Below are 21,710 nucleotides of genomic sequence, written 5' to 3' on the forward strand. Positions count from 1 at the left end.
GGGCTTTAAAAATATTGTCCCTTTAAATTAGAGTGATATGCATACATATTGGAGAATAATGAAGCATCAGAATATTTTGCATTCTAACATAACAGGACCCAGATTGTTGGGAGCAATATGCTGATTCTGTAAACCGCTTAGAGAGGGTCGTAAAGCACTGTAAAGAGGTATATAAAGGTCTAAATGTTATTGCTATTGCTATTTTAGGATGCTTAAATTTGTTTAGCAGCAGGTTTGTAAAGCAAAGAAAAATTGAAGTGAGAGTATAAGTACAGACATATTTCATGGAGTGACGGCTTTGTTTAACAACCAAGTGGCCGGTCCTAGTTGCATTGGGGGTTGTAAATGAGGACATCCTGTACATTTATTTGCCGTTTATAATTGATTCAACTCACCCTCTTCTTTGAAGTTGACAGCTTTTCCAGGGTTGTTGAGGTCAGAGTATTCAGACTTTGATGTGGTGGTGGGGTGCGAGGTTAGTGCAGTTGAGGGAAATAACAGGTGAAAACTTCCCCATTTAAGATTTTTAAAATCTCCTAACCACCTTCTTATATTAGGCTGATTTTTCTCAGTGTCATAGGGATGTCTGCTGATATTTTTAAAAAGGGTGTTGATTATTTTTCTTAGGAGTATTTCTAGCATCAGAAATATTTTGTTTTATTATAAAAAGAACCAAGGTGGTGCAGTGGTTAGTGTGCAGTACTGCAGGCCACTTCAGCTGACTGTTATCTGCAGTTCAGCGGTTCTAATCTCACCGGCTCAAGGTTGACTCAGCCTTCCATCCTTCTGAGGTGGGTGAAATGAGCACCCAGACTGTGGGGGCGATATGCTGACTCTATAAACCGCTTAGAGAGGGCTGAAAGCCCTATGAAGCAGTATATAAGTCTAACTGCTATTGCTATTGCTATAAAATAATGATGAACCTTATTTTAAATAATAATATAAAACAATAAGTTAAGAAAAACTGTCCCTGCCCACTTTGAGAGTGCAGACTCCCCACCCCAAACTGAGCAAACTTTGTCTTGGCACATAAGCTTGCAAAAGGTGGAAGAAAAGTAGGTTTTTTTTCCTTTAAATGAATTTTATTTGTATATAAATTGTTTAACATGTTCACAGACAAATAAAATCCCCCTTTCCCCAGCATATCCTTAAATTAATAAAATAGGACTTCTTTGTTTTGTTTAGTTTGGTTGATTTTGGCTGTTATAATTGCTTATTTTCTGCACAGAATTGAAATCGACACTTAGGTTTAGGGAGCCTATCAAATGTAGCTTTGACAATGAAATTGCTAAGGATGACTTAAGACTCCTTCAGATATGAATTGGGAAGCGATAAAAGAAAAAAAGGTTGCTAAGTTATGTTTCACCATGCTTAGCTACGGTCACGACTCTGTTGTGACCGTAGCTAAGCATGGTGAAACATAACTTAGCAACCTTTTGATGGTTCCTTTTCCAATTTGCCAAACTGACCAAATTAAGAAATTCTCGGTTTCTTAGAGGTCATAGCATATGGTTTAGCATTTATAACAAAATTACCCAAAATACATAGACACACATACAACACTTTCTTAAATTTTCAAGGTAAATTTTGATCAGGTGAAGATGTCATAAAAAAAATCATATTTTCTTTAAATTTATTTTTTCTGGAAGCAAATGTATCCTATCTCTCCTATGGCACCAGTATTTTATGAAATGTTACATGGTATTGTCCCTTGTACTTGCTGGCCCATCTCTAAAAAGGAAAAATGCTGCATGATTTTGAAACATGAAATGTTTTGAATATTAGAAGTATAGTGTTATACAGATACTCAATATCACTGCAAATGTACTTTTATTTTTTTTCTGTTGCCCTACTATTTTAGATTGCTGTTTGCCATGAATTATACAACACAATCAGAGATTACAAAGATGAACAAGGAAGGCTTTTATGTGAACTTTTCATTAGGGCCCCCAAAAGACGGTAAGCTTGAAATGTTGATTGATAAGTAATCCAAAGTAATCCAGAGCCGAGGTGGCGCAGTGGGTAGAGTGCAGTACTGCAGGCCACTTCAGCTGACTGCTAGATCAGCAGTTCAGTGGTTCAAATCTCACCGGCTCAGGTTTGACTCAGCCTTCCATCCTTCCGAGGTGGGTAAAATGAGGACCCGGATTGTTGTTGGGGGCAATATGCTGACTCTGTAAACCGCTTAGAGAGGGCTGAAAGCCCTATGAAGCGGTATATAAAAATCTGCTATTGCTATTGCTATTGCAATGTGTGTATTTTAGTGTAAGTGCAAAACTGCTATTTGGGGCATTTTAGAAGTGTTTCAAACTTCAACCAACCTGTTTTGTACTTGGTTCAAAGGAAGACGTTAGATGTACTCCTAGTATTTATGTTTTATTTGTATTTGGATGATCAAGTTACTTAAATTCATAAATAGAAGGAACTGTTTTAGTTGTTACATTTCAACAGAAGTATGGCTTATAAAAACAATAATACATGAAGATACGTTAAGTGAAAAAATACTAATGATAGAGCCCTCTTTTCATATGTCATACCTCTTAAGAGAATTCAGGAAAGCCTTGCAGGAGGCTTCTGCAAGTTTTAGGAAGGAAATGAGATGCAGGAAATTTTCCTTGGTATCTTTACAACCAGTCCTTAAACTTAACAACCATTGCAGCATGCCAGCAATTACATTATTGAGAATTGGGAACTTGGCAACTGGAAGAAATTTTCAACCATTATAGTGTCCTGTGGTCATATAATTGCCATATGCATCCTTCACAGACAGTTTTGAGCAAGCAGAAGTCAGTGGAGAAACCAGCTGTAAAATTTGAAGACACGGTCATGTGATGACTTAGGGAAGACTTTAGCAATTCAGCAACTGTGGCAGAAAGATTGTTAATAACATGCTGTTTTACTTAACTGTGTCACTTAGCGGTGAAGTTGCCACTCCTAGTTGTTAAATGAGGACTTCCTGTAATAAAAATAGCTCAGGGAACAGTGCTGATGTCAGAAATCAATTATTTTGTTATTATGCTGATGTAACTATTGATATAATTGACAAAACTATTCTAGCTTTTGAGTAGAATAATCTAGTATATATTTTAACACCTGTTGCAAGCACTGAATTTTTTGTTAATTGCCTAACAATGTGTTATTTCCACAGAAATCAGCCAGATTACTATGAAGTAGTATCCCAGCCTATTGATTTAATGAAGATCCAACAAAAGTTAAAAATGGAGGAATATGATGATGTGAACGTCTTAACTGCTGACTTCCAACTGCTGTTTAATAATGCAAAATCCTATTATAAGGTGATAGTCCTTTGTTTTAAAAGTTTTAAAAGTCATGGGTTATATTTTCTAGTGCTGATTTATGTACAAGTTAAGTAAATAGATGTAAAAGGTCATTTCAAGCCTCTCAAAAGCTGATAATTAGACAAAATAGTCTTTATTTTCATTTGTAATATAATTAATGACATATTTTATCTGATATTAATACTATAATTGTGATTTCCTTAAAATATATATTTAGGATTTAGGAAATTATATATATATGTGTCTGTGTGTATGTGTGTATGTGTATATATGTGTATATATATATATATATGTGTGTGTGTGTGTGTGTATTTATATATATGTGTGTGTGTGTGTGTATTAAGAATGATTAAATGTAAAATGTTTTAGCGACAAACATCTACTTAGATTATGGAGCCACTGAGAGATGAAGCAAGTGCCCCCAAATCACCTTTCCTATTTTAATTAAAAGTATCCTTGTTTACTTGTTGATTTAAAAACATAGAATATTGTTTTGATTCTGTTACACAGCCAGATTCTCCTGAATATAAGGCTGCCTGCAAATTATGGGATTTATATCTACGCACAAAAAATGAATTTGTTCAGAAGGGAGAGGCTGATGACGATGAAGATGAGGATGAAGGCCATGACAATCAAGGGACTATATCTGAAATAGTAAGTATAAAATTTGCTACTTGTTGATAAGTATAACTGATTCAGTACAATACCCATTGTAATTGTATTAACTGTGACCAAGCCAAAGTATGCATAACTGTATTAGTCACATTTTTTAATATTTACATTTACTCCTACTCCATTATGCAAATTGCCTTATAGGATTATATTTGTATCAGTCTTCTCCAGGTTATTTAAAAGAAATTCTTGAACAACTTCTTGAAGCAGTAGTTGTAGCTACAAATCCATCAGGCCACCTTATTAGTGAACTTTTTCAGAAGCTTCCCTCTAAAGTGGTAAGTAACAATACCTAATAACAATTATAATGATAATACACTTTATTGAAACAATTTCAGTACAAGATTATTAGTAGAAGTGAAATCTGAACATGAGTATCAAAAGCACAGCTTGAGTTGAGACAGAAAATAGGAAAACCATTTCTTGGTGGGGGGACTCTGCAAACACCATTTTCCTATTGCATGCTTTCTTTTTTTCATTTTTTAACATTTCTTAATTTTATGAAATGTTATAAGCATATAGATAAAAAAACAACATAAAGTAATGAGAAGATATAAAGACTAAAAAGAGAATAGGGATAGAAATGCAAAGAGGTTTAAAGGGGAAAAAAAAGGAAAATGAAAATATTTACAAAAATAACTTCCAACTTCTTCCAAGTAAATAAGATCTCTTTTGATTCTTAGTCTAAAACTATGCTGTAATGTGTCCATTTTAACTGTATATGTAACATATAGGTATCATTTTCCTTTTTCTTTCTATTTGTTTTAACTTTTCTTTTTTATTTGATTTTTTTTTTTTAAAAATAGCTGGACTGAAGCAGTCCTCAGATAATGCCTGAGGTAGATAGTTAGAGAGAGAGAGACAGAGACAGAGACAAAGAAAAGAAAGAATCACAATAACAAAGTAGAAACTTGCAGATTTATAGAGCTAGGTATAGAGCTAGACCTAATTTGCTGAATATATTAGGGTTCTCTGGGCTTCCAGAGTTCAATATTAAGCAGTGCCTTTCCCAGCAATGAATTAATTGACAGATCTCCAATCACCAACCCACCCTCCAGTTTAAAATCTTACACAGACTCTAAAGTCTGTGTGGCAAAGGGGCCTTCTGAATCGTACTAAGGAAGCCTTCCTTTGACACAGGGCAAAATGACTGCAGAAAACATGATTAGTATTTTGATACTAATTTTAATACTATTAGTATTAGTATCTTCCAAAGCCTGGAGAACTTGACTGCTAAGTATGTATTGTGGTAACTGGTAAACAATGTTTGTGATCAAAAAGCATAGTCCTAAGACCAGTGGTGGAAAACATCACTGTACAAAAATTGTGTATGTCACTGATACTAACTGGTAAGGTTCAGATAGAAAAGCTCTGCAGGATGTAGAATAGTTAATTGATCAATGTTAAATTTCACATGGCATCACTTGGATTTTTTTTGAACTTTCAGCAATATCCTGATTATTATGCAATAATTAAAGAGCCCATAGATTTGAAGACCATCGCTCAGCGGATACAGGTGCAGTATAAATTTGGCGGTATTGTCTTGAACATTGAGTGAATATTGAGTGAATATTCAGGTGAAGCAGTTTTAAAAAGAGATGAAATTTAAAGCAATACATTTGTTTTCAGGTGATAGATTTCTTAGATTAATTATAACTTTTAATGTACTGAGTTTTAAAATTATATTTATAAATCATGGAAATGTTTAATCTATTGGTATGGATTAACCTATTGACCTGTTGTAAAAATTTACAAAACTTAGGACAAAATTAGCTTAAGAAATTTTTTCCTACCATTGTTTTCTTGTTTTCTGAAAGAACTTATTTAGAGACTATTAGTGACATTTTTCTTAAATTGTTTATTTTTGTTCTTTTAATTTATATGGTAAAATTAATTTTTGTAGTTTTGTTTCTAATTATATATTACTTTATCATAATGTTTGTATAGATAATGTAAATGACAGAAAAACTCTGAAGTTCAGAGAGCAAAGTTTTAAATCATACATATTAAATAAGAAAAAAAAAATCAATTTTTTAATCTGCTTTTACTTGTAGAATGGGAGCTATAAAAGCATTCATGCAATGACCAAGGATATAGATCTATTAGTTAAAAATGCCAAAACTTATAATGAACCAGGATCTCAAGTATTCAAGGTTGGTTAAAAGAGTTATTTGGTTAATGTAGAAACAAGATAAAACTTTGATTCCAGTTACAATTTAAGAATACATTTCTACACACTGTATGGATTAAATGAAATTAAATGATAGTGGACCTTATTTTTAAAATATACATAAATATGATTATGGCTTTCACATAACATTTCTTACCAATGAATTGTACCAACTTTAATAGAGTCCATACAATTTGCAGCATTACATGCTAACAATAAGGTCAATATTTAGAAATGTTTTGGCCAATATGTCACAAGTTGAATCAAAGCTTAGTTTTAGCCCAAACTTGTTTGTTATTTTGATTTCATATACATACATACATACATACATACATACATACATACATACATACATACATACATACAACTTCATTTAAAGATTCCTTTTTTACTTCCTTTAACAGGATGCAAATGCAATAAAGAAAATATTTAATATGAAAAAGGCAGAAATTGAGCATTCAGAACTAACTAAATCAAGTCTCCGAGTCAGGTATTGTAAGCAGAATAGAAATATAGAAAGGTATTGATATTTTCTTTTTTAGTTAAGATTTTAACTTTTATGTGTTAAATATTAAAATTTTCTGTAGCACAATTGTGGAGAAATAGTGAAGTTCTTTAAAATGTCTATTAAAGAATATGTCACAGTATTATGATCTGATGCAAGATCTGATTTAAGATTATATTAAGCAGACATGACATCACATGCTTCTTAATTTGAAGAATTTAATCTACAGTTCAGGATAGTGAAGATTTGTGTTACTATTTCTTAGTTTAGATTTTTTTAAAAAAATAGGAATCATGGAATATTAAATCCTCCTATTATTAGGACTATGCATAGCATTCAAATAAAGTGTATTTCTAATGTATAGGAGTAGCACATTACAGAAGCCTGACAGACAATATGGCTGTTTTAATAATTTGCTTGTGCTCTCATATGTTGCAATGCATGACTGGAATGCTTTACACACTCCTAATCCTCTTTTCATAGGCTTCAACTTTCTTAGTGAATTTATGTCTAGATTTTCCATATATTCCATATCTATATACTGGCTGGGTAATTCTGGGAATTAAAGTTCATACATCTTAACGTTTACTGAGATTGAGAAATACTGGTTTATATTATGTAGTCAAAGTTGAGTTTACTTGGTTACATTATGAATGAGATCAGAAAAAAAAAATAAAGATGCAAAGTTTTAGGCCTCAAATCCAGAAAATATAGAATTGGAAAACATAATTTAGTTTATATTTTGGGATTTTCTACTTGAGATTTTTTTCTATCCTTTGGGGAGGGGGGGTGTTTTATGTTTTGTATGTTATATAAGCTGGAATTTAGTATTCTTTCTAATTGTTGAACAGATTTGAATACATAAAAAATTGTTCCCTAGCTTTTATATTTATGTTTTATTATGAATGTGAAATAGCTGGTTTTTTATTTCTGTACTGCATAATTTATTTTAAAATTGATCTTGAGGTGTTTTTTATCTTATTTTTAAATAACTTAGTCCAAAACATCCCAATGTCAATTAAGAGTGCTTTTACTTAATATATATTTGCAATTGGATGTACATTTTCTCTGGAGTTAAAATAACATAGTGTTTAAAACTGAGACTACTGTTTGTCCATGCATACTTCACTCTGAAATCAATTGGATTTACTTCCAATAGATGGAATAATTTAACTTTAAAAATTAGCCCTATTATTATGCCTAAAGTGTACTGATTTTACAAACCTTAGTAACATTCAACCATATATTTACCTGTTTAGTGCAATCTGTTTAGTGCAACTTATATAAAAGAGCTGAATCTTAATTGTGTATTAACTTGGCTTTTTGATGGATTTCTTCTTTTCACTCTGTGGCTTATTTTTTTCTCCATAAAGGACTGCAAATCTGACTGCTTCCAAGCTAACAAGTCCTTCCTCACAGGGTAAAGGCAGTGTTGTTGATGAAAGAAATACTGCTAATAAATATTACCGGTGAGTCCTTAGTATCTAGCTATAGTTCAATCAGTTAATCTTTTCAGCGGGTGGGTTTACCCCTTAAATATTATTTGTTAGTTTTATATGTATGTAGCAAAAAGTAAGCATTTATTTTAAAAAGCCAGAAGTATGGCTTCATTTGGTAACTTTGATTGAAGTTTTTAAAAACTATATATGGTTTTAATAGACATGTATTAGAAGGGAAGCGAAAGGCAAAGGAGAAAGTGAAAGATACGCCCAATTGAATGCAGAATTGCAGAGAATAGCTAGAAAAGATAAGCATGCCTTCTTAAATGAACAGTGCAAAGAAATAAAAAAAGCAATGGAATAGGGAGACCAGAGAAAATTTTCTTCAAGTAAATTGGAGATATGAAGGGAATGTTTCATGCAAAGATGGGCAATGATAAAGGGCCCAAATGGTAGGGACCTAACAGAGGTAGAAGAGATGAAGAAGAAACGGCAAAATTACACAGAAGAACTATACAAGAATGAGTTAACATCCCTGATAACCACAACGGTGTGGTCACTGACCTAGAGCCAGACATCCTAGAATGTGAAGTCAAATGGACCTTAGGAAACCTGAGCAACAACAAAGCTAGTGGAGGTGACAGTATTCCAGCTAAGCTATTCAAAATTTTAAAAGATGGTGCAGTAAAAGTGCTGAACCCAATTTGCCAACAAATTTGGAAAACTCAACAGTGGCCACAGGATTGGAAAAGGTCAGTTTTTATTCCAATTCCAAAGAAAGGCAATGCCAAAGAATGTTCAAATTATCGCACCATTGCACTCATTTCACATGCTAGTAAAATTATGCTTAAAATCCTACAAGCTAGGCTCCAGCAGTATGTGGATCGAGAACTACCAGAAGTACAGGCAGGATTTCGAAGAGGCAGAGGAGCTAGAGATCAAATTGCCAATGTATGCTGGATCATGGAGAAAGCTAGGGAATTCCAGAAAAACATCTACTTCTGCTTCATTGACTATGCTAAACCTTTGATTGTGTGGATTACAACAAATTGTGGCAAGTTCTTAAAGTGATGGGAGTATCAGACCGTCTTATTTGTCTTTTGAGAAACCTATATGCGGGTCAAGAAGCAACAATGAGAGCTGAACACAGAACCACTGATTGGTTCAAAATTGGGAAAGGAGTCTGGCAAGGCTGTATACTGTCACCCTGCCTATTTAACTTATATGCAGACCACACCATGAGAAAACGCAGGGCTAGATGAATCAAAAATTGGCATTAAGATTGCCTGGAGAAATATCAACAACCTCAGTTATGCAGATGATACTATTCTAATGGCAGAAAGTGAAGAGGAACTAAAGATCCTCTTGAAGCAGGAGAGTGCAAAAGTTGGCTTGAAACTCAACATTAAGAAAACTAAGATCATGGCCCTCTCAATTCCTGGCAAATAGATGGGGAAGAAATAGCGGCAGTGACAGATTTTATTTTCCTGGGCTCCAAAATCACCACAGATGGGGAGTGCAGCCAAGAAATTAAAAGACATTGCTCCTGGGGAGGAAAGCTATGGCAAATCTAGACAGCATACTAAAAAGTAGAGACATCACCCTGCAACAAAAGTGCATATAGCCAAAGCTATAGTTTTCCTAGTTGCAATGTATGTCTGTGAAAGTTGGACCACAAGAAGGCTGAGTGCCAAAGAATTGAGGCCTTTGAACTATGGTGCTGGAGAAGACTCCGGTGAATCCCTTGGATTGCAAGGCGATCAAACTGGTCAGTCCTAGAGGAGATCAAGCCTGACTACCCTTTAGAAGACTGGATCATGAAGATGAAACTCAAGTGCTTTGGCCACCCTAATGAGAAGGAAGGACTCACTGGAGAAGAGCCTAATGCTGGGGAAGTCTGAGGGCAAAAGAAGAACGGGACAACAGAGAATGAGGTGGCTGGATGAAGTCACTGAAGCAGTAGGCGTGAGCTTAAATGGACTCCAGGGGATGGTAGAGGACATGAAGGCCTGGAGGAACATTGTCTATGCAGTTGCGATGGGTCGGACCTGACTTCACAACTAACAACAACAACAACATGTTGCTTTATTATCAAAATTATAATTGCTAGTTAGGAGCTGTCCAGAGTTTAATGTATGATGGGTGGCTATATAAATGTGCTAAATAATAGATGGATGCATAGTTCATATATTATAGGCCTCAGTTTCCTTTAAATATTCTGAATGAGCTCTCTGTCAAGCCACCCACAAGGCAAGGTGCATCTGTACCAGCTTCTAGGTATCTTTCAGATATATGGACCAGCTCCCCAAATTCTGATCAGGAATCATGTAGCTAGAGAACTCCCAATTGCTCCAATTGTTGCTTGTTTACTTGCTTATTTGTTTGTTTTTGTTGGTAGATCTGTATTTTTAAATTATAATCGAAAAGCCAATAGTGTTCTCTTCAAATGAGACATTGTCTTTTCTTTAATTACTATCATCTGTATGCTATGGAACTTTCCTGACAGCTGGAAGGGATGAGGAATATGTGCAATAAACACCTATTGGTTGTGTTATAGAAAAGGCCATATCAAATTTAAACATGAAATGTTTCCCTGCAAGGGATTGATATAGTTGTGTCTCCTGAATTTGAACAAGCCAAGGTTGATACTGACTCAGTCAGTGCAAAGAACCAGTATTGGGGAAATTAGGGGGACTGTAGGGCATCAGTCAGATTGTTTAATTGTCTTGCTAGCCTGCTCACTGAACCCAAAAGATAAGAGGATGATGGATTATATGCCTTAGTTTGAAATCAGAGTTGCCATGTTCCATCAATTAGTAAATTAACCAAATGAACATTGTTAAATTTATAATTGGCACCCTTAATATAATAAATTACAGGTGGCAGATAGGATCTTAGGGGGAAAAATCATGTAATAGGTCTGCCTTTCACTTGTTAGTCCTAAACACCAACAATTATTTTGTCTGTTGCGTGACAATTAACGCAGCAGTTATTGTCATATGAAGATACAGTATTTATAAAAGAATTTATAAAACATAAAAGTTAATTGTTTTCATTGTTTCTTAAAATAAAGCACAATATATTTGAAAACATCAGGTTTATGATTTTGGTTAGAGTTAACAAACTGAAGTTCCATAATGTAAGAAACAATACAGTATTGCCAAATAGATACTACTAACATGATTCTCCTACAATGTAAACCAGGTATATTATTCATGTAAGAATGTCCAGGCTCACCTTTCCTTTTCCTCATTGTTCAAGAAAAAGGGAATGTTCATCTAAATCTAATGCATTTACTTTCTCAGTAGAATTCCCTTTCAGTGGCCCCCTTTTTTAACTAACTCAATAGAAAGTACACATTTCTCTCAAAGACCAAAGAAAAATACCCATGTCTAGGTATCACTCATGAAGCAATCTGCCAACTTTTTTTTTTGTTGTTGTTCTTCTTTCGTACCACTCTAGGAAGAAAAGAATTGACCAACACTATAATTATGTTGAAATATTGAGTTTGTTTTGGACTAAGTAGCATTTAATATCAAATATACTCCTTTTCCTTTAATGTAGTCTAGCAATAGCATTTAAGAATACTGCCCCAAAAGCTATTGTATTATTTTCTCATCTGGCTTTCAACCTTACATAAAATGAAAATGTCTTCATTTTTAACTTATAAAAGTTGGCACATGTCAGGCCCAAAGCCAAGGAAGACACATCATGATTCTTCCAAGCTAAGTCTCTTGTTGCACATGCACAGATATAATCTTGCCAGATTGAGTACATTATCTGCATCGTAAGCTATTAGGGAGGGGCTGTCTTCACCCTCTTTGTCTGACACATAATATCTTGACTGAGTTGCCTCTTATTATTATGAAATACACCCCCTCCCTCTTGGGAACCCACCATTTTACAGTATGTTAAATTTGCAAGAGACTTCTGGAGAGTCAAAACAATCTTGCATTAGCTCCTGTAAAGCCCAGCATAGAGATTCTGTGTTTATAATAATAATTTAAAAATTCATAGGAAGAGCTAACCTTCAGTTCTACCTGTATTTGTTATACTGTGCCAGTATAGCTACTATTTTAAATGTAGATGCTATACTCTCATCATAAGGGGTTTTTCATTTATTTCCTGCCTTTCCTTTAAAAATTCACAGTAACAAAAGAGCTGTCCAAGGCGATCGTTTATCAGCAATAACCATGACACTGCAATATGGATCTGAAAGTGATGAAGATGCTGTTTTAGCTGGTAGGAATTGAAGAAACACTATTCATATCTGCTAAGAATTTTTTTTCTTTGATATTAGAATTTGTTTAAAAATATGAAATATACACTCAAACGTCTTTTTATGAATCAAAATTATTAAATCCAACTCTCAGTTTGGTGCGCTAGTCATATTTAGAACATATGAACAGGGAAAGGAGAAAAATATAGTAACAGCATATATTTCTGTTCGTCATTCCTAGCTGCTGCCCGTTATGAAGAAGGAGAATCTGAAGCTGAAAGCATTGTTTCATTTATGGATACATCCAATCCTCTCTATCAACTTTATGATACAGTTAGAAACTGCCGAAACAACCAGGGTCAACTTATCTCGGAACCCTTTTTTCATTTGCCCTCAAAGAAAAAATATCCTGATTATTATCAACAAATCAAAATGCCTATTTCATTGCAGCAGATCAGGTAAAATGGTATTCTGCATTTTTACGTTTTATTTCTACAAATTTGATGTTTCAACAACTGAAAGAAAAAAAGGTTCTTTTATATACTAAGATACTAACTATGCCATTACCATCAATACCAAAATAATTTTATTTATTTATTTTTTTGATTGATTGATTTTTAAACAATCCAACAATAAATATTCTAAATGCCCAGAATTTTACAGCTAGCTAAATTTAAACACAGACAAAAATTGAATATGAAATTAGGATTAAATTAACATTTGGGCAAAATTATTATTTGTAAAAAAATAATGTAATAAGTTTAAAATTATCTAATAAAATTAAATAAAATAATTCTTTGTCTTAGTTATTATTATCTTTATTCATGTTGTAATTATAAGGGAAAATAGTATTGTTTAATAACTAGAAAAACCAATCAGAATTTTATTTTGTAGGCATTTGTAAATGAAACATTGGCATCCAGGCCTTTCAGAACTCTTTCAGCATCTCTTTCTCTCTTGACGTCTTCTCTTAGTTTGTATTAAAGTCTGTTGCAAGCCTAGTAATATCAAATAAAGAATGTTGCTTGTAATTTATTTTCTCTTGTGCTGAAGAAATCATTTTGCAAAATTTGTATCTCTTAACCCTCAAGCAGAAATTAAATCTAAAATTGGAGGGCACTTTAAAGTGCCAAATTCTGCTTTACAAAAAAAAAATGTATTTTTTGCAGCAGTGATAAAATATTGTCTTTTCTACAGAACAAAACTGAAGAATCACGAATATGAAACCCTCGACCATTTGGAATGCGATTTAAACTTGATGTTTGAAAATGCAAAGCGTTATAATGTTCCAAACTCAGCCATTTATAAGAGAGTTTTGAAAATGCAACAGGTTATGCAGGTAAAATTTGTACTCTGTTTCCACAGTTTATATTCAAAGGAATTAGCATTTGGTTCATTAATTGTCTAAACTGGAAGAAACTATTGACTCCTCCGGGTTCCGTCTACTGGCCAATGTCATCTGGCTACTACCCGGGGGAGGGCCTTCTCTGTGGCGGCTCCGGCCTTTGGAACGAGCTCCCCGCAGAGATTCGGACCCTCACCTCTCTCCAGGCCTTCCGAAAAGCCGTTAAAACCTGGCTGTGTCGGCAGGCCTGGGGTCGATGAGTTCCCTTCCCCTCTCGAATCGTGTGGCTGTTGGTTGTTTTAAATTCCCTTGTACTTTTTTGTTGTAGTTCTTTGTGTTTCCCTTCCCCTCCCTTGGGTTTGTGCGCCGCCCTGAGTCCCGCTGGGAATAGGGCGGCATATAAATAAAATGAACCTTGAACCTTGAACCTTTTAAAATCTTTTTTTCCTAATTAATAATGGAAATGTTCCCAATTTTTAAATAAGCCTCATCTTACACATTTTCTCAAGAAAAGGACTTTTAGTGGTCCTACGGTGGTTAATGCTAATAAATCATTGTGTATTTTTACACAATGTGGTAAAATGTGTGTGGTATTTTTATGCATAAAGTTTTTACTTAATTCATTTTTCTAGAATGGTTTATTTAGGTAGGTCCAATATTTAATGTTTTCCCATGATACAAATGAACTAGACATGCTTTACTTGAAACTGTTCCTCAGTGCATGAAACTGATATTTTTATCCTTGCAGAATGAATGTAGCTTATTATTGATGCATTTCAGCATATTCAGTGATGTGAATTGAATCTATGATTGGTTATATTTTAGACAAAGAAGAAAGAACTAGCTAGAAGAGATGAAATTGAGGATGGAGATAGCATGATATCTTCTGCCACATCAGATGCTGGGAGTTCAAAAAGAAAAAGGTATTTGTACTAGTATATAGTATATGTCTGTGTTTGGGACAACAGTAGGTTTTTTTAACTCTCAGTTATTCTCATCAAATATCTCATCAATAATGTCTTTAAGACAAAAAATGCATAGTTTAATTGTCTGCTATATCCTGTTGAAATTTTGTATAATCTTTACTTTGAAACACAATACATAATTCTGAGAAATGTAATTTATAGAACCAAGCAAAGTATTAGAAAGAGATCCTTAGGTTTTTTTTTAAATGATACAAACAAGTCACTTTTTTTAGAAACACTAACATAATTATGTCCTTTGAAAATCTGCTACAATTACTTCAGAAGCTAAACCTGCATAATTGTATGTGCACAACATCTTTGCTATATAAGTGTTGTCTGCACAAACGTGTGTGCGCGCACACACATACACACACACAAAAACACCTTTCAAAGCAGCCATGAAAGTTACAAAGAATTGTACTTACTTAACTTTAAATTGATATATGTGGCTGCTAATCTCACAAATGTAACTGTGGGTGGCTAACAAAATATTAAAACAATTTTTTAAAAAAAATTGTCAAGAATGAAGAAAAACAGTAATGGTCACTGAGGACAAACCTAAACAAAACAATTAATAGAGACCTTTCAGCTGGCCATCCCACCCCAAGAACCCCAGGCGTTGCACATCCAGGCCCTCAATGCTTTACAAAAGGCCAGCAGGGTCAGAACAATCTGATCTGAGGAAGTTTGGCAAATGGTGCAACTGGTTCCATAAGAGGGGGTGGTTTGCAAATACCATGTCCTATGCAATGGTGGGGCTTCTAGGGAACAACTAGTACCTTGAATGCCACTGGAAAGTACACTGAGATCCACTGTAGCTTGTGGAACAGAAGTGTAAAAAAGGAGTACCAAGATGTGCCTATAATTGCCCACTCTTGTAGTTTCCAGATGGCCTTCATGGGCAACTCTGCGTAGAATGCATAACAATGAATCTGCTTAGGAGATGATTATGGCATGAGTGATTATGAATGTCCCATTTCAGGAATGGGTGCAATTGACAGATAAAATGAAATTGTCCTACTGGGCATGGGTGCCACCTGCTCTCAGGATAGAAGCTATGAATCCAGAAGGAGTCCTCAAATTGTCTGGGTTCTTTTTTGTTTATTCTTGGGAACCATTTCTTCATTGTTATTTAGATGTTCAGTTCAGTCTTAAATTTAAAATCTTAGATCTTCACTGACGATATGCTTCAGGCTTCTTAAAAGTCTGAGTGATGATTTCAGGTAATTAGAAAATAAGATAATTGTTCCCAGAAAGAAAGAAATATGTTAAGATTTTGGGTTAACCTATTCTGGGTTAATGTAATAGAACAGCAAGCTTTGTTTAAATAAACCTGCATCTCTAAAAATTGGCTATGTAAATCTAATCAACTTTGTCAAGAAAGTCACACAATATAAAATTTCAGTAGAGGTTATTAAGCTGTTAAATCTCTGGTCCTTTCTTTTTTCCATTAGACCTTTTTACTTTGCAACATCCAATCTGGGTCAGTCCTTTTTACTTTCTTTATTCATTTATTCATGCATACATACTCTAGATAATATATAATCTAATAAATAGATTTCCATGGAAGAAAACAGCAAATGATTCTGATTTCATAGACCAAGATTAAAATAGTCTTTCTCTCTCTCTTTAAACTGAACAGTAAGAAGAATATAAAGAAACAGCGAATGAAAATCTTATATAATGTTGTTCTTGAAGCACGAGAACCTGGAACAGGCCGAAGGCTGTGTGAGCTGTTTATGGTGAAACCTTCAAAAAAAGACTATCCAGATTATTACAAAATTATTTTGGAGCCAATGGATTTAAAAATAATAGAACATAATATCCGTAGTGACAAATATGTTGGAGAAGAAGCTATGATAGAAGATATGAGGTTAATGTTTCGAAATGCGAGGCATTATAATGAAGAAGGCTCACAGGTATATCTGAAGGAAAGATATTTTAAAAGTTATCCATATTTCCCTTAGCTTACTCTGTAAATTACCATAAATAAAGCCTATCTTGGAATTTTATTATATGAATTTCACAATATTTTTCATACTTGTGTAGGCTCCTTGTGTAGGTTTTGTTCAAAGCTGCCTTTTTTAAACATCTCAGCAATGAGGGCTTTTTTTTTTTTTTAGCAAAGGATAGGATACAAATGGTTGCAGTTACTAGGGTTGTTTAGTCCTTTAGAAATAATTCTCAGTCTATTGCATCAGATTACAGTTTGCAATAAAATTATTGCTTGATAATAATCAGTTTATCATGCTGATACAGAAATAATAGATTACAGTGGTACCTCGGTACTCTTCATTAATTGGTTCCGGGAGGTGCAATGAGTACCAAAAACGATGAGTACTAAGCAGATTTTTCCTATAAGGAATAATGTAGTGAGTCACATAACAGCCGACACTAACAAGTTCTAGCTTGTGTGGTGAGAACCAAATCAACGGTAAGTACCGTATCAAAATTCAGTTTCAAAGCAGTTGAGTAGCATGGTACCACTGTACCAACCAGGCTACTTGTTACTAGCAATTTTACTGCATGAACTTTTAAATGCTATCCTTCTTTAAAAGGTAGATTAATATAAGATTCGATGGACTATTTAGCTTTTCTTCTCATTGGTCCTGAATCATTCAGCTTTATAGTACTGGCATTGGGTATTTTAACAAAAGGATTAAAACAAGTTCCTATCTACTTTTTACATTATATGTAACTTTGTAATATTTTTTAGAGTATGAAATAATCAGTATTACATGTGAACATGGAACATAAGAATCTGATAAATAAGATTTTGGAGTGAGCCTCTAAATCTCAATTAAGAAAAGGCCTTTCACATTATACATACTTATTCTAGAAAGATGCTCTTAGATTTACATTTAGGGCTATAGTGGGCCTACCTGCTGCCAATTTCTTAGTACAATTTAAGGAATAATACTTTAATCCTTAAATATATTATAAATAGTTATTAATCAGCCTTCTGGCAATTACCATTTATGCCATTAATGGATATTACACCAGTGCTAGCTAACACACCAGGCTCACATGGTTAAAAAGCATATTTACATATAAATTTGTTGCTTTATACATTTTTATTATGAATTAATTTTAATTTTTTGATGATTAATAGGTTTACAATGACGCTCATATTTTAGAGAAAATTCTTAAAGAAAAAAGAAAAGAATTGGGACCTCTGCTTGAAGATGATGAGATTGCTTCCCCTAAATTAAAGTTAAGTAAGTAATACTTGTGAATTTTCATTTGAATAGGTGATGTTTATACTGTGGATAGAAAACTTGTTGAATTACTGAAATAGGTTATTCAAAATACAAACTGAATATACTCTAAAACTTTTGCTTACTTTTTAAATATAATCAAGAAAGATGCATAAACAGCAATAGCACTTAGACTTATATACCATTTCACAGTGCTTTATAGCCCTCTCTAAACGGTTTACAGAGTCAGCATATTGTCTCCAATAATCTGGGTCCTCATTTTCCTGACCTTGGAAGAATGGAAGGCGGGGGAATCTTGAGCCAGTCAGAATTGAACTCCTGGCAGTGAGCAGTAAGTCAGCCTGCAATACTGCATTCTAACCATTGCGCCACCATGGCTGTTGAGTAAATGAGCATTATTACTCATTCATTTTTTGTTATTTATGAATCTTTCTCAATTATATTGAATTTTTGCTTGGTAATCTTTTGCTTGTTTATAAATCTTTCTCAATTATAGTGAAGTGTTTACAGTATTAGGATCCTAATAATAGTGAATATCACAGTATTAGGATCCTAATAATTTGATCCAAATAAACTACATGTATTAAATTCATATGCTAGATTTCTGGGACATAAGACATTCTAACAGCTAATGTTAGATTAAGGCAATGATGGACAATAATCCAGCCTTCTAAGATTTCAGGTAAATGATGTCTTCCAGAGACCCAACGTCTCCCATTCTAATCCTTGAAAACTTGCAAAATGCCCTAAAATGAGGCAAGACTCTAATGCACTTTTGAGATTTTAGGGAAATACATTAGAGTGATATTTATAAAGAAGTAATTATTATTACAACTGTGTTTTGTTTTAATTTTGTAGAATCATATTTTGCTTTAATAGCATTTACTGTAAGCCTTTAATACTGAACATGGCTTTAGTTAGTAATATAAATTGTTAATGATTCAGAGTTAAATATTAGTACTGCATTTTATACTTAGTGATCAGTGTCGTGACCCAGAAGTTTCTAATGTTTATGAAACAGGACTCATAATAGGTTTTAGCCTTATTTTTTTGTGCAGTCACAAAATTGTACGTAATGAAGAATCTCCACATGTGGCAATACTTATCTGTTAAATTCCTGTGGTTGTGATGTCTAACAAGTATGCCTTTTACTTTTGGCAAAACTAACCTGACCCTTGTAATATTTTTTCTCCCACTACTTTGAATGTACCATGTCATGTGTGCCACTGTGAGGGAACATTCAGAGTATGTTGAAAAGTATAAAAAATCTTATCAGTTAGATCTGTCTGGTCAGAAATCCTATTAATATTTGAGCAACCAATATTGCAAATGGCAAAATTTAGTTTTATCTCCCTAGGTAGAAAAACTGGCATCTCTCCTAAAAAATCAAAATATATGACTCCAATGCAACAGAAGCTTAATGAAGTATATGAAGCTGTGAAGAACTATACAGATAAGCGAGGTAGAAGACTCAGTGCTATTTTTCTACGACTTCCATCACGGTCAGAGCTTCCTGATTATTATCTGACAATTAAAAAGCCAGTTGATATGGAGAAAATAAGAAGTCACATGATGGCCAACAAATATCAGGATATTGATTCTATGGTTGAAGATTTTGTAATGATGTTTAATAATGCCTGCACTTACAATGAACCTGAATCCTTGATTTACAAAGATGCACTTGTGCTACATAAAGTTTTGCTTGAGACTAGAAGAGATATAGAAGGGGATGAAGATTCTCATGTCCCAAATGTAACTCTGCTGATTCAAGAACTTATCCATAACCTTTTTGTCTCTGTAATGAGTCACCAGGATGATGAGGGGAGGTGCTATAGTGACTCTTTAGCTGAAATTCCTGCTGTTGACCCCAGTTTCCCAAACAAGCCTCCTTTGACTTTTGACATCATACGAAGAAATGTAGAGAATAACCGCTATAGAAGATTGGATTTGTTCCAAGAGCATATGTTTGAAGTACTGGAACGCGCAAGGAGAATGAACCGGTAAGTAGTACTTTACTTTTGCTGTGACTATGACTAAAATAAAGAAAAGCCCTTTTTATAATAAAGCATTTGCAAGATGTGGGAAATGATTGATTTATAAATGGTTGTGAATTTTGTTTTTGATTTTTAAAGGCCTTTGAAGGTTTTACATGATGTCTATTTTGTGTGCAAACGTTGATTAAAAAATAGACACTGTCATTCTGATTGGAATTTTCTTGTGACATTTAGATTACTGTAATATCACTTAAAATAATATGTACATTTAGTTCTAGATGTTCCTCAGTAATTTAAATGTTTTTTTTTTAACTATTTAGATTGTAGGTTTTTTATTTCATTTCATTTTGACATTTCTCATTACATCCAAAGCTGGACCCGAAAGGCAGCAGATACGAATAATATTTATAATGTGTTCATGCTCAAGTTATTACATTTTATAGGTTAGCATTTTACATGTTATTCTTTTTCTTAAAGGACGGATTCAGAGATTTATGAGGATGCTGTGGAACTTCAGCAGTTCTTTATCAAAATCCGTGATGAACTCTGCAAAAATGGTGAGATCCTGTTATCACCAGCCCTTAGCTACACTACTAAACATCTACATAATGATGTAGAAAAAGAGAAGAAGGAAAAACTTCCCAAAGAAATGGAAGAGGACAAACTTAAAAGAGAAGAGGAGAAGAGAGGTAACTGTATGGTGTATATCATGACACTTCTATTGACGTATAATCATTTATAAGGGGGAGATTGGATAAAGATTGATTTCTATTATCAATATAATTTACAAAATGGGCCCTGTAGAATGAAGAATAATAAATTAATTTTAAATGTAGGGGAGTCTCTTTAAAAAAAATCCTGTCTTTATAATTCAGCTCTCATTTACCTTCAGATTTTGATAGCAAGAATTTCAGTGTATATAATTTTTAGTGTAAGGCAAACAGTATTATGGAATATAGATTATTCCGCAGATATTTTCAAACTTTTAATAGAATCTTCCCTAAAAAAAAATATTTGAAAGAATATGACAGTTAGTGAGGAAGTCAGCATCAACATTTGTGCTTTGTTAGTGGTATTTCACAGTAACATATTTAATATTGGTTGATTTGACAGACACTTTTTTGCAGCTTCAATAACTCGGCTTCTTCAAATAGCTGTATAGAAGATAACAATTTTGTATCAAATTGTTTGTATAACTTCAGATAGCTTCTCTATATTACCTATTTGAATAGTATATCGGTAAGACCACAACCTGACTTAAGGCTAGATTTTGGAGTTCAGGTTTTCTTACTGTGTTGGATTTATGTAAGATTAGATATGCAAAGACAGTGAGTAGATTACAACAGGGAAATAATTGAACTAAATTTATTTTGGTAAATATACTGTAGAAGTTAAGATATTAGGCTAGTTCCTCAGGCACAAAGCCAGCAGGGTGACCTGGGGCCAGTCACTTTCCTTCAGTCCTAGGAAGGAGGCAATGGCAAAAACACTTCTGAAAAACTTTGCTAAGAAAATTCCAGGAACTTTGTCTAGGCAGTCTTCAAGAATCTGACATAAATGAACAAAAGAAAAATAAATAGAATACGTTTAACTTTCCATTAATATTTGTGACTGTATTAACTGACATTTTGCTAATGCTATTTAGAATGACAAAAGAATATATTGTGGTATAAGTGTTTGCAATTACATGCAACTTTCCCTGTTCATATTGCCAGTACAACAATATAAATAAAGAGGTAATTTACTGTATTTTTATTAGAGGAACAAACAGGCTTAACATGAAAGTAATATGTTCATGTTGATATTTTAATAGTAATATAAGCTATATTAGATAGCTTATATAATAAACTTACAGCTTATAACTAATATAGCTTCTATATTATT

The 21,710-nt window shown here is 33.6% G+C and overlaps 1 protein-coding gene across 12 annotated transcripts in view; it reads left to right on the forward strand.

Annotated features, from left to right (window-relative positions):
• The window catches only part of PBRM1 (polybromo 1), a 57,291-nt gene that overhangs the window by 9,789 nt on the left and 25,792 nt on the right, over positions 1-21,710 (forward strand). For 7 of the 12 annotated variants that reach the window (XM_087709174.1, XM_087709175.1, XM_087709176.1 and 4 more), the window contains 16 exons: positions 1,862-1,959; positions 3,149-3,296; positions 3,810-3,953; positions 4,133-4,249; positions 5,419-5,487; positions 6,026-6,124; positions 6,546-6,661; positions 8,020-8,115; positions 12,236-12,327; positions 12,546-12,762; positions 13,502-13,643; positions 14,475-14,572; positions 16,257-16,533; positions 17,727-17,832; positions 19,190-19,832; positions 20,304-20,515. In XM_087709174.1, the coding sequence (XP_087565300.1) occupies positions 1,862-1,959; positions 3,149-3,296; positions 3,810-3,953; positions 4,133-4,249; positions 5,419-5,487; positions 6,026-6,124; positions 6,546-6,661; positions 8,020-8,115; positions 12,236-12,327; positions 12,546-12,762; positions 13,502-13,643; positions 14,475-14,572; positions 16,257-16,533; positions 17,727-17,832; positions 19,190-19,832; positions 20,304-20,515 (2,674 nt within the window). The remainder of the gene's footprint in view (positions 1-1,861; positions 1,960-3,148; positions 3,297-3,809; positions 3,954-4,132; positions 4,250-5,418; positions 5,488-6,025; positions 6,125-6,545; positions 6,662-8,019; positions 8,116-12,235; positions 12,328-12,545; positions 12,763-13,501; positions 13,644-14,474; positions 14,573-16,256; positions 16,534-17,726; positions 17,833-19,189; positions 19,833-20,303; positions 20,516-21,710) is intronic. The other 5 variants (XM_087709178.1, XM_087709179.1, XM_087709171.1 and 2 more) reach the window with 1 other exon arrangement.

This window comes from Thamnophis sirtalis, unplaced genomic scaffold (assembly GCF_051295495.1).
Source record: "Thamnophis sirtalis isolate CommonGarterSnake01/CBP01778 unplaced genomic scaffold, rThaSir2_p1.2 scaffold_3, whole genome shotgun sequence".
Lineage (NCBI taxonomy): Eukaryota > Metazoa > Chordata > Lepidosauria > Squamata > Natricidae > Thamnophis > Thamnophis sirtalis.